Below are 13,578 nucleotides of genomic sequence, written 5' to 3' on the forward strand. Positions count from 1 at the left end.
TTTTTGGATACGGAGTCTTGCTCTGTCACCCAGGCTGGAATGCAGTGGTTCGATTTCAGCTCACTGCAACCTCCGCCTCCCGGGTTCAAGCAGTTCTCTGCCTCAGCCTCTCGAGTAGGGATTATAGGCGCATGCCACCACACCTAGCTAATTTTTGTATTATCAGTAAAGACCAGGTTTCACCATCTTAGCTAGGCTGGTCTTCAAATCCTGACCTTGTGATCCACCCACCTCGGCCTCCCAAAGTGCTGGGATTACAAGTGTGAGCCACCGCGCCCTGCTAAATGCACTTTGTTCTAAGATACAGAGTGACTATTGTGATAATTCATTTAGGTCCATAAGGAAAATCTAACTGGCCACACATCAAATGTAAAATCAATTACTTGAAAAATTTGGGTGTTTCTGTCAAGGCATATATATACAGGCAGCATACGCATTGCCTAGGTCATCATGTTTGTACCCTACTTAAAAAGACAGAACATGTACCAGTAAATTCCTCCACCTAAAATAGGTGTGCTATATACATGTGTCAGAGTGCTGAATAAGTTAGAATACAAAGGTTTTCTGACTTTAGGAAAATATACTGTAGAATCCTGTGTAAAAACATTAAAAATGTGATTAGATTTATTTAAAAACTCAATTTTCATGATGGTCTGAGGTTTATCTGTTATGTCAAGTGAAATACATCAGTACAATGAAAAGACTGGTAAGCCTTTGTCAGAGGCCAGGTGGAGTTTTATGATGCTCAAACTTGATAAAATCCAAGTCACTAAGCAGGCATGTTACCTGGTGTGGTGCTAGCTTTTACCATTGTGTTGTTGGTCTTGGAGGGGCTACAAAACCACTGCATGCATTTTGGTTAGCTGTATGTTCGGTAATACTTTTATCAGTCCTCACTTTTATGAGCATTCAAAACTATAAGAATCTAAACACCTTGAATCCTAAAAGCACTCCTGAAAGGTGAGGTGCACTAAAAAGGACCAACAGCATTTCTGCATTCAGTAAAGCATACAGGCTCACACCAAGGAAGTTCTGTTTGATTTTAGAATTTAAATTGATTTACTGTCTTTAAAGGGGCAGACATAAGAGAGCCACATACTATTCCCTCCTTCATCCCCACACAAGGGCACACCCCCCACCCCCCAACACACAGAAAAACCCACCCACCCACCACAGGACAGATTCACTGGGTTTGCAACCCTCTCTTCACACACAAGAGGGCAGACTCATTTTCTCAAGTGCAACTCAGAGGCTGGGACTGTCTCAACAGGTAAGGGCACAGAATCAAACCACCATGAGTGGATGTTTTAGATGTTTCCTGCAAACTACAAAATGAGTTTTTGTCCTATTCCAAGGCTTGAAGACGATCCATACCTTTAACAGGCTCTCTGGGTTCCACTGCAGCTGAGATTGGCAATTAGGATCCTATTATCAGCTGCCGTATATGCATCCAGAGTCAGTGTCTAAGATACGGATTGGAGTTTCCTAGGCCGTGGTTCACAACTGTTCTCAATCATATTCCATCGATTCATGAGACAGAGATCAACCACTGTCATACCGCACAGGATATGAGAAAGTCAAAGGACCTCTCTTTGTGAAACCTCTTCGAAACAGTGCTTTCCCATATATTGCCATAAAACAAGGCTAGTCCTTAGATTATGGAGATTATGCCCATTTTGATAGGATAATATGAACCTGAATTTGAATCAGGGCTGAAAAACATAGAAGATAACAGTAGCAGCTATTAAGGCCCAGAAGGAACATATATCGTATATGTTATTTCCTTGAAAGACAGAGACAAGACTGTAAGACAAGGAAATTTTCACTGTATGAAACAATTCTAAGTAAAACATTCTGACGTATTTACACCTGGATGAAATGTATTTTGAGATGCACTCATTTGCAGATGCTAAGCAAAATGATAAAACTGTATTTTCCCACCTTAAGACTTACGCTTTTAATATACATAATTCTATTCAAAACAGTTTAAAAGTTAAACAGAAAAGTTAAATACAAATGTGAAGTTATACACAAATACTTTTTGTACACGACTTTCTATCAACCACAGTATTGGCTAACTGGAAGACTGGTGCTAAGGAATGTGTAATGAAGTATTTTATAACACCGTTTAAAATCCTTAAATTCTACTTAAATGGCTGAAATGATATAGAAACTTGTTACCAAAGTTTCTAATGTAAGCTGAAGTTCTACAACTACATGCTCTTTCAGAAGGCAGTCCATATCAGAATGCAGATGTATCTGATCTCATGTGATGATTAAAAAGAAAATAACTAAGCAAATCTAATTTTACTCAAGAATTAGCTAAAGTTTTGACTAGAAGGAGAAGTTTATTTTGAACTTAGTAAAGACAGTGAGAAACTTAATAGGAGTTATCATGAACACAGGAACACCACAGGGTTTGGTTGCAACTAAGCCATGCTAACAGCTCTACTGGGATCTGACTGCTTTTCTCCTGGCAGTATCTTATTCATGAAAACTAAAACAAGACATCAATAAGACGATATATTAAAGAAAAGACAAACTCACGGTTAGCAGGAACTCTTAGCAGAGGAGGCTTTAGACAGGTTGGCTAAGGTCTGTGCTTCGATTTATAGTGAGCTGGTAGTTACAAACAAGTGAAAGTGATAAACTGATTTAAAGGTATCCTCCTCCAACCTTTGACATTACACGTTTCTGTGGAACGAGTAAGGTAAGCATTTTGCTCACTCCTATGCTAAAAATTGAGTTTGATGTATAATTAACTGATAGCTGTTACAAATGTCTAAGGAAAATTTAAATTATAACTGGGGGTTAGTTTTAGTTTTCTTAAAAACATGGTCTTTTAGGCTACTTCACTATTAGCAACAATAACAAAGCTTCTAAGGATTTCTACTGGCCACAGCTGTGACAATTTGAGTATGGAAAAGAACATAATGGACTGAAACACATTAAAACTATAAAAATGCACAAGACTACCATCATACCAGAAAAGGGAAAGCTAAAAAAAAAACCCCACTAATTTTCACCATCTAATAAACCAGTTATTTACTTTGAAGTTCATAATTAAATGAAAATAATAAAGCATTCAACCTGCCCTTCTAGTGGAACTGTAGTAAGGATGACCAAATAGCTCAAGTGGAGGAGGGAAAGCTATACTTCACATAGAACAACCAACTAATGCAGAAGAAATGAAATAACTAGAAAACCATTTCACAAACCTTAACAAAATTAATGATTTATGCAAGAATTATCACCCAATGTTAAAACTCCTGGGTAAATGGCTAATAGGGGAATGGATATTCATTCAATGCCAAAGGAACACCACACAGATATGTCTGTAGTCACATAGGGAAAAATCTAACCGGAGGATCAGACTGTCATGCTGATCCAGTAATCTAGTTTAGATCGCTTAGGTTAGTTAACGGTAGATCAACTAGATATTATGTGTTTTCTGAAGTGATACAATATGAAGCATGTATCTTATCTATGATATAATCTAGCATAAAATGTTTAACTTGAATCTACAAAGGCTTTAGATATAACTTCCAGATTGGAGGTAGTACAGTATAAGAACAGGTTAAACACCATGAAAAAGCAATTAGGCAAACTCACAAGACAGGATTCTACAGGACAACTGCCCCAGTCTCTTTAACACATCAATGCCATAAAAAAGGAACTGTGCTACATTAAAATAGACTTAAGGGACTTTAAAGAACATGATCAGTTGCAATGTAAGGTCAAAGAATGAATATCAGTTAGCGGAAACCAACTGCAAATTTGGGGTTGGTTGAGGAAATTTGAATATGGTCTAAGGTAAAAAATGTGCTAGAATGAGAAAGTGGAGATTATTAATTAAAGAACAATAGATTATAAAACACTACAGATGTGACCTTACTTTGGTGAAAAATGTAAATATATATGCATAGAAAAAGATCTGGAAGGATATGTATTGAGACGTTAACAGCGGTAATCTCTGAGTGGTGGAAATGTAATATTTTATGTTCTCATTTTTGCTTGTCTATTTTTTCAAAATGTCCTCAATGCACTTATATTGCTTCTATAATGAATAAAAGGTTATTTTAAAACGAGAACTTCTAGAAAATTGCAGTTTCTCTCTTCTGTTAGATAACTGATTGTAGACAGTTCGCAGACCAACAAGTACAAAAACAAAGAACCACTACTTATCTGGTGATAGCATCTCCTATTCGTAGGTAAAGTACTTAAAGGAAATAAATTTCTCAGTGCTTAGCTTACAGAGATAATGCTAAAAAGTAGCAGAAATGTCTCTGCGTAATAAATACAGGCAACAGGCCAATTTATCTTTGAAATATTCAATCAAAAAAACACGAGTATGATACATCTTGCTAGGCGTCATTCACCCTCCAAATCAAGCCTCAGCTACTAGTATTTACCCTTAGAAAAAAAATCTAATGTCTAGTATTTAAAACGTGTAAATTAGGAATTTCATGACAGGCTTATAACCCCATTCTGGGGTGAGGTCCTCATCTATGCCTCAGGAGTGGCAGGAGTAGCATTGGGCTCCAAGTCCTCCTGTGGAGGAGGAGCCGAGGCTTCCTGTTCTGCGAGCGCTTCTCTGAGTTGGCTGCCTAAAACTGCGTCATGAATGCTGTGGAACAGCAGCTCCCACAGGGCAGGATTTTCAAAAAATCTATTCCGAGTGAGGTCATTCACAACTTGTGCTATTAAAAGAAGAAAAGAAAATTAGTCCACACTCTGGATATGAGCCTTAAACAATAAAAAAGCTAACACTTCCATACAGTGTTTTTTGTTGTTGTTGTTTTGAGACAGAGTCTCACTCTGTCACCCAGACTGGAGTGCAGCGGCGTGATCTCGGCTCACTGCAACCTCCACCTCCTAGGTTCAAGCCCACATAGTTTGAATATTAAAATGCTATAGTAAAAGTCTCACTCCAATTCCTGTCTCCACCCATCACACCTGCAAGTCCCAGGAAACTACTTTTTTGTGTGTTCTTCCAAGATTTCTCTATGTAAATATAAATAAATACCTGTATATATGTATTCTTATTTCCCACTTTTCTTATCCCCAAAACAGCATTTTAAAACTGCATTTGGGGATCAGAAAAGTGGGAATTACATATACATGATTTTGTGTGTGTGTGTGTGTGTGTGTGTGTGTGTGTGTATAAAATGTTGTTTTGGGGATAAGTGGGAAAAATATATATATAAGATTCTGAACACTTTTTGATTAATTTTTTTACCACTACACCATATTCTATTGTACAGCTGTACCTGGTTTATTAAACTAGTCCCTTTTGTTTGGTACTCAAGTTTTTTCTTTTGTTGTTATAGACAATGCTGGTCATTTTGAACATATGCAGCATATTGCTGGATTTTCTGTGTTAAAAGGTAAATGCATTTATAATTTGGAAAGGCAATGTGAGTCTGCCCTTCTTAGGGGCTGCTGCATTTTGTGCTCCCACCAGTAATGTTTGAGAGAGCCTGTGTCCCACCATATGCCTATGGAGCATGTTGTCAATCATTTTTTATTTTTGCCAATCTTACAGGTGAAAAGTGGCATCTTTATGCAGAGTTCATTTTCTTTTTTTTTTTTTGAGACGGAGTTTCGCTCTTGTTACCCAGGCTGGAGTGCAATGGCGTGATTTCGGCTCACCGCAACCTCCGCCTCCTGGGTTCAGGCAATTCTCCTGCCTCAGCCTCCTGAGTAGCTGGGATTACAGGCACGTGCCACCATGCCCAGCTAATTTTTTGTATTTTTAGTAGAGACGGGGTTTCACCATGTTGACCAGGATGGTCTCGATCTCTTGACCTCGTGATCTACCCGCCTCGGCCTCCCAAAGTGCTGGGATTACAAGCGTGAGCCACCGCGCCTGGCCGCAGAGTTCATTTTCAAGCACTTTTTTTAATCATTAAAATTTTTTTTATTAATAGAGATGGGGTCTCACTATGGTCAGGCTGGTCTTGAACTCCTAGGCTCAAGTGATCGTTTCACCTTGGCCTCCCCAAGTGTTGGCATTATAGGTGTGAGCCAACACACCCAGCCTCAAGCACTGTTGTACTTTCTTTCTTTTTTTTTTTTGAAACCGGGTCTCATTCTGTTGCCCAGGCTGGAGTATAGTGGCATGATGTCGGCTCACTGCAACCTCTGCCTCCTGATTCAAGTCATCCTCCCACCTCAACCTCCTGAGTAGCTGGGATTACAGGTGTGTGCCACAATGCCTGGCTAATTTTTGTATTTTTATTTTATTTATTTATTTTTTGAGACAGAGTTTCACTCTTGTTGCCCAGGTTGGAGATGGTGCGATCTGAGCTCACTGTAACCTCCAGCTCCCAGGTTCAGGCGATTCTCCTGCCTCAGACTCCTGAGTAGCTGGGGTTACAGACATGTGCCACCATGTCTGGCTGATTTTGTATTTTCAGTAGAGATGGGGTTTCTCTATGTTGGTCAGGCTGGTCTCAAACTTCCGACCTCAGGTGATGCACCTGCCTCTGCCTCCCAAAGTGCTGGGATTACAGGCTTTAGCCACTGGGCCCAGCCTTAATTTTTGTATTTTTAATAGAGATGGGGTTTTGCTATGTTGCCCAGGCTGGTCTCAAACTCCTAGGCTAAGGAAATCGACCTGCCTTGGTCTCCCAAAGTACTGGGATTACAGGCATGAACCACCATGCCCAGCCTCAAGCACTGTTTTAACCAAAATATAATATAAAACAAAAATAGCAGGCCAAGTATTCCCACCCCATTGGACAGAGAAACAAGCAACCTGAATGATTATATGTAAATGTTTATGGCAGCCATGAGATAATTGGTGCTGTAGGAATGTATATAATAATTACTATATGTATAGCAGCCATTAGTATTATAATAAACAATGGCTTATTGGCTCCTTTCCTCCAACTCCAGTTCAGTAGGGTTGTCACAAGTAACTTGTAAAATGAATGCCTCCATGAGGCTAATTTCAAAGCTCATTTTAGAGTGATTTTTCAGAAGAATAATTTTCATTTTTATAAAATAATTAAAATTAAGGACAAAATTTCCAAGTGCAATTATTTAAAAAAAGAAACAAAACTAAAATATTAAGCCTCACCTCATCTTAGAGGTATACTCACCACTGCATCCTGCTAAATATACATATATACCAACGTCTCCATATTCTTTTACAATCTGTAATAATGTTGAAAAAAAGTTTAGTTTCTCTTGACTCTGTGCCAGATGAAAGTATCTTTTTACTGATGTTTTTCAGTGATAGAAGACCCTCTAATTCATTCACTTGTGCTACTTTGCTTCAATAATGATGTATTTTTGAGCTAATCAGTTAAAAATAATTTTGTATTTCTTTTGCTTTGTATATGGACAGTGATAATTACGGGTAGCAAAAATACTGTTAAATTTTACTTAGGTATAATAAAAGTATTATAGTAATTTTAAAAATTATAATTTTAAAATTAAAAACCAGCTTTTTTTTTAGACAGGGTCTCACTACTTTACTCATGCTGGTCTTGAACTCCTGAGCCCAGCAATCCTCCTGCCTCAGCCTCCTGAGTAGTCCAGCATATTACAGTAATGTTTTCTAAAAAGAATCTTCCTGTAGCAATAGACAATATTTACAGATGATGTGATGACTGGGATGTGTTTCAAAATAAGAGAAAGTGGATGTCAGCTATACAAGAAACCAGATTGACCATAAACTGATAATTGTTGAAACTGAGTGATAGTTCATATACTAAAATCTTTACTTCTATGTATTTTTGAAATTTTCCATAATCAAAAGGTGATAAACAGCAACAGGAGATAATTTTAAGAGTTGAATAGCCCACCTCCCTGATTTTGTTGAGGGTCTGATACTGGGCACCGAGGTGTTAAATGACTTGTTCAAGGGGATGCTTACCCCTGCCACAGTTTTCACTCCAACAGAATCAATAAAATTGACTTGAGTGAAATCCAAAATCACAGTGTGGATGTTATCCCCGGGGGGCATAAATCTTTGCATTTCCTCAGGAAATGTGCTTTTGATCACTATTGGGGGATATTTTATTTCACCATCCTCTTCTTCAGGCTTGGTAGCATCTTCTCCATCTACTTCTGCATCCTGTGTCAAAAATTAAACCAAACCAGAATTCTATGAACTCACATTTCTGGTTGTGAGAAAGATTTATAATGGAAAATCCACCCTTGTATTCTTGAGCTACTGACTATACCAGACTCCTTCTAAAATATTTGTCAAGCTGTGTGTGGTGGCTCGTGCCTGTAATACCAGCACTTTGGGAGGCCAAGGTGGGTGGATCATAAGGTCAGAAGTCCGAGATCAGCCTTGCCAACTCAGTGAAACCCCATTTCTACTAAAAATGCAAAAATTAGCTGAGCATGGTGGCGGGTGCCTCTAGTTCCAGCTACTCAGGAGGCTGAGGCAAGAGTATGGCTTGAACCCAGGAGGCGGAGGCTGTAGTGAGCCAAGATCGTGCCACTGCACTCCAGCCTGGGCAATAGAGTGAGACTCCATCTTAAAAAAATTTTGTCACATTCCAGCCTTATAACTGAGCAAAAAAAGGATGTATGTGTAACATTCCATTTTAACTGAATTTCTTATTTCTTTCTCCTTCTTTTTTTTTTTTTTTTTTTTTTTTTTTCTGTCCAACAAAATCCACTCTCCTTAGTTACCCTATCCATTTTCTGCTAACTTCTAAAGTAGTTCCATTAACTTTAGTATGATGGGTCACAAGTTACCATGCCTGAACAGCAAAAGCCCGCCTTTGAACTTTTTAAACTATCAGCTGAATAAATCTACGAAAAAGTGTTAATGCTAAAATCTGTTAAGGTACTGTGTCATTCTTATTTATTTACTTATTTTGAGACGGAGTTTCGCTCTTGTTGCTCAGGCTGGAGCTCAACGGCGCCATCTAGGCTAAATGCAACCTCCGCCTCCCGGGTTCAAGCGATTCTCCTGCCTCAGGCTCCCAAGTCACTTGAATTACAGGCATGCTCCACCATGCCCGGCTAATTTTGCATTTTTGGTAGAGACGGGGTTTCTCCGTGTTGGTCAGGCTGGCCTCGAACGCCCGACCTAGGGTGAGCCACCCGCCTCAGCCTCCCAAAGTGCTGGATTACAGGCGTGAGCCACCGCACCCAGGCATTTTTTATTTTTTAAAATGATGTTTTCCTTTCTTTTTTCAGAAACGTCCTCATAACTGACCTTATCAGGTGCCCGTAAAATATAGAGGATACTTAGATGGTTTCTTAACTTTCCTCTTTTAGTAACTTCATGCTGTGTTTAAACTTCAGTCATGAGTAAAGATGGAGGGCACTGCAGAACAAGACAGAAGGGAACATTTCAACGAAAAGACCACTCACCGCTTTGACAACAGTTGCGTTGGCCATATTTGCATTTCCGACTTCCTTAGCGTACTTCCGCATCGCCTTTCTCCTTGCTCCCATGATGAGTGCTGGGTTCACTCCAGTCTTTACAGAAGAGCAACATATGCAAAATCACTTCTTGGCTCTCAGAGACCCACCCCAATGCCACTTCCCTTCAAATTTCCCCATTTAACTGCTTTCTGTGTCATGTTACCACCCCAGCCCTTGTGCTGCCTCTCCCTCAGATGCCCTGAACTGGTTATTCCTTCAAATTAGTAGCCTTTCTTATTCTCAGTCTTTATTTAAGACAACCAGAGTTAAAGAATTAAAGAGAATTTTTAGAGCACTCTTTCTCAGGCTCAGATCTCTCAGGTTCTTATGTTTAAGAGACTGTGTGGTGATAGGAAGGTTTTCCTATATACCAGGTGGTGTAGGGTTGAGTTCTAATCAGACCAGAGGAATCTACATGATCCCAAGAGTAAGAAACCTAAAATTATTTTCTCATTTTTTTCTTAAAATGTTTTTGGAAAAAGTAATATATACAAAGGATAAAAGAGAATGAACAATGGTGATGGCTGCACAATAATGCATATGTACTTAATGCCACCCACTGGATTATATATTTTAAAAATGCTTAAAATAGTACATTTTATGTTATGTATATTTTGCTACAATAAAAGAGAGAGAAACAAAGCAAGAATGAAATAGTATACAAGGGTATACTTGGACACTTAAATGATCCTCATATCCCTGTCAACCACAAATCCCATCCTCAGAAATAATCAGTTTCTCATGACTCACCTTTCGTTTTAATGCATTGCTATACAAGTCACTATTTGCATAGTAAATTGGTGCATTTATTTGAAATATTTTTATTCCAGGGATTTCTTTGACCTGAAGAGTAAAATATTGCTGAATTTAACACATGGAAATATATCAGAATCAAAACTGCATTGCCTCCCTGCTCCAAATAGAAAATGAATGCAGAAGTTGCTAAGGTTCCTTTTCAGGGCTTAGGTAAAATGATGGTCACTCTAGCACATGCAGACCACCCCCTCAAAAAAAAAAAAAGATAAAAAAAGATTTTATAAAGTCACTTTTATCTACTCATGCTCTAAAAGAAAGAGAACTGACGAGATCTTTTAAAAATGCACATCCTTCCATTTTTAAAAATTAATTAATTAATTTTTTTAAAGACGGGTTTTCACCGTGTTGGTCAGGTTGGTCTTGAACTCCCGACCTCAGGTGATCCACCCACCTTGGCCTCCAAAATGCTTGGATTACAGGCATGAGCCACCACGCCCAGCCGTCCATTTGTTTTAAAAGTCAGTCATTGTCGCACGGTGGTTCACGCCTGTAATCCCAGCACTTTGGGAGGCCGAGGTGGGCGGATCACCTGAGGTCAGGAGTTCGAGACCAGCCTGGCCAATATGATGAAACCCCATCTTTAAAAATAAATAAATTAATTAAATTAAATAAAATTTTAAAAAGTCAGTCATTGTTTTATTTTTACCATTAAACACATAGAAGAAACTGAAAAATACTCAAAACAGAAAAGAAAATGGACAGGAGATGGAAGGCTGCTGGCCAGACTGGGAGAGGCAGACAAGTAAAGTGAACAGAGGTTTACAGTGCTTTGATTCACCAGAAGCAAGGAGGAGCCTAAATGGACACAAGTGAAAATGAGTGAATATTTCATCAAGAAGCCTCATGGAACTCTGGGATGCAGGCTGGAAACAAGTAATACTACATATATAATTCTTTGGACTGAGGAAAAAATAGCAATTCTAACACCTTTACCTTAGAGTAAATTTTGTTTTCTCATTTCTTAATACCTTAGAGTAGGTCTGAGAATTTCTTCCCAAGCATAAGACAAGACAGACAGACAAAACTAGTTTTAAAAGATTTTTAAAAATCTTTGAGATTCCATAGAAAGAAAGAACATTCAAAATTAAGGAAACTCTGAAGCCATAATTTTAACCATTAAAATGAACTGGGAGAATTCCACAGCCCCACCATCTACATTTTACATGGTTAAAATTATTTTACCATTGGTTTACATTCATTAGAAAAAAACCATGCACACACAAACCATCCTCTCGGTTTCAATACTGTATAAATACATGCTTTAATTCCAACAATATATATTTATCCCCATTAAAAAATGAGAAAAAATAAATATTGGAAATTGAGTAGTTAATACATAAATTATAAAACCAAATCCATACAGTAGATCAAATCTCAGACTTTTCACTTTGACCACTATACCTCCCCGCCTTATCTCTACTTTTTGTCCTGGTAAAAACAGTACTTAGCCAAGCACATCACATGCTCACAACTTTTTTTAGATGACAGAAAAATGTCCTACCTCCTCATATGCGTCTATATCAATATACACATCAGTGTCAGGAAGCTGTCCAAGGACTTTGTAGCTCGGACTGAAGATAGAGAGTGTTAAATACCATTGTGTTGTGGTGCAGTGTGTGATTTCAACAGAAGGTTATGTATGTTTATGTCACGCTGGGATTTGCTAGTGCATTCGGGAATACCTGATCCTCACATGGTGTCTTTACAGAAGGGCTCTACACATATCATGTTCCCAGTGCCATTCCAAGCACAACACACACACACCACATGCCACACACACACACACACGATATGCACACACCATGTACACCTCATACTACACACACATACCCCCCACAGTACCCACCTCATGCACCACACACACACAATACATACACCTACACATAATGCATACATACTACACACATATATACACACACTACAGATACAGAATACACACATATTACACTATATACCACACATATACATATTCACATGCATACATACCACACATATAATACACAATACATATCCCCTACATACACACAATGTATATACACCATACATGCCTCATATCACACACAATATACACACACATTATACTTCATACCACACATATACCCATCATACACACCACATATATGCTACACAATGCACACCACCGACACGCATATCCACTGTGCACATACATATCACACATACACAGTACACACATACCATGTACATGCACCTCCACACACATGCACAATAAACACATATACAAATGTATACACAACCCACATACCACACACATACACAATACATACATCTACACATAATGCATGCACACCACACTCAAATATAAACACAATATACACACACATCACCCCACATCACACACATACATACACACAGTGTATACACACCCTACACATCCCACACACATACACAATACAAATAACTACACACAATGCATATACACCACACACAAATACACAAAATAAACACACACCATGCATACACAATATACACGTCATATACTATGCATATACATCCACACATGCATACACAGCACACATACATGCCACACACAATACCATACACAATACACACATACAACTCACACCACACACACCCCTACAAACATATACACACACATACACATGCATATATACCACACATGCAATACACAATACACATACCACACACATGCATACACACACTACACAATATACACACACACATGCATACCTCCCACACTACATGCCACACACAATAACATAAACAATACATACACCACCTACCCCTCATACCATACACAACCACATATACACATACAAACATGCATACACAACCTTTATGCAAGACACAATACACACATCATGCACACATGCATACACACCACACACATACATAATATACATACATATACATCACACACATATACACACATCACATACACCACACACACACACACACACACACATCACACATCCCTCACACCACACACACCATGCACATCACACACTTTACACCTCCCCTCCCCCACACACCATATCACAAACACAATCTGGTCAGGACAAAAGACTCAGGTATTTAGAGGTGGGGACAACACTGAATTTTGCAGAGTTCAAGTTATGCCAGGGATATGTGTAACACAAGTTCTCCTCATGCCACTCAATAGACAGAACATCTTTCTGCTCTAACTCCAAAGTAGGAGAGGGAATTTTTGTTTGTTATTAGCAAGAATCACTGATTCACGATAGTGGAGTAGTCAATTGAAGGCATGGGGAGAAAATGAAAATTTCAAATTAGCACAGAAGTTCTCTTAATTTAGTTTGAATAGATTTTAAACACTATTTTTTGAGAGCCCTAATTCCTAACTTTTTTTTTTTTTTTTTTTTT

At 38.5% G+C, this 13,578-nt stretch overlaps 1 protein-coding gene across 1 annotated transcript in view; it reads right to left on the minus strand.

Annotated features, from left to right (window-relative positions):
* Positions 1 to 1,172: 1,172 nt before the first annotated feature.
* The window catches only part of SLC26A5 (solute carrier family 26 member 5), a 78,261-nt gene continuing 65,855 nt past the window's right edge, over positions 1,173 to 13,578 (minus strand). The window contains exons 15-20 of the mRNA XM_017523061.2: positions 11,717 to 11,786; positions 10,150 to 10,242; positions 9,346 to 9,453; positions 7,886 to 8,086; positions 7,107 to 7,161; positions 1,173 to 4,700 (exon numbers count right to left, since the gene is read on the minus strand). Of these exons, the coding sequence (XP_017378550.1) occupies positions 4,507 to 4,700; positions 7,107 to 7,161; positions 7,886 to 8,086; positions 9,346 to 9,453; positions 10,150 to 10,242; positions 11,717 to 11,786 (721 nt within the window). The 3' untranslated portion in view covers positions 1,173 to 4,506. The remainder of the gene's footprint in view (positions 4,701 to 7,106; positions 7,162 to 7,885; positions 8,087 to 9,345; positions 9,454 to 10,149; positions 10,243 to 11,716; positions 11,787 to 13,578) is intronic.

Source organism: Cebus imitator, unplaced genomic scaffold (assembly GCF_001604975.1).
Source record: "Cebus imitator isolate Cc_AM_T3 unplaced genomic scaffold, Cebus_imitator-1.0 Scaffold26, whole genome shotgun sequence".
Taxonomy (NCBI): domain Eukaryota; kingdom Metazoa; phylum Chordata; class Mammalia; order Primates; family Cebidae; genus Cebus; species Cebus imitator.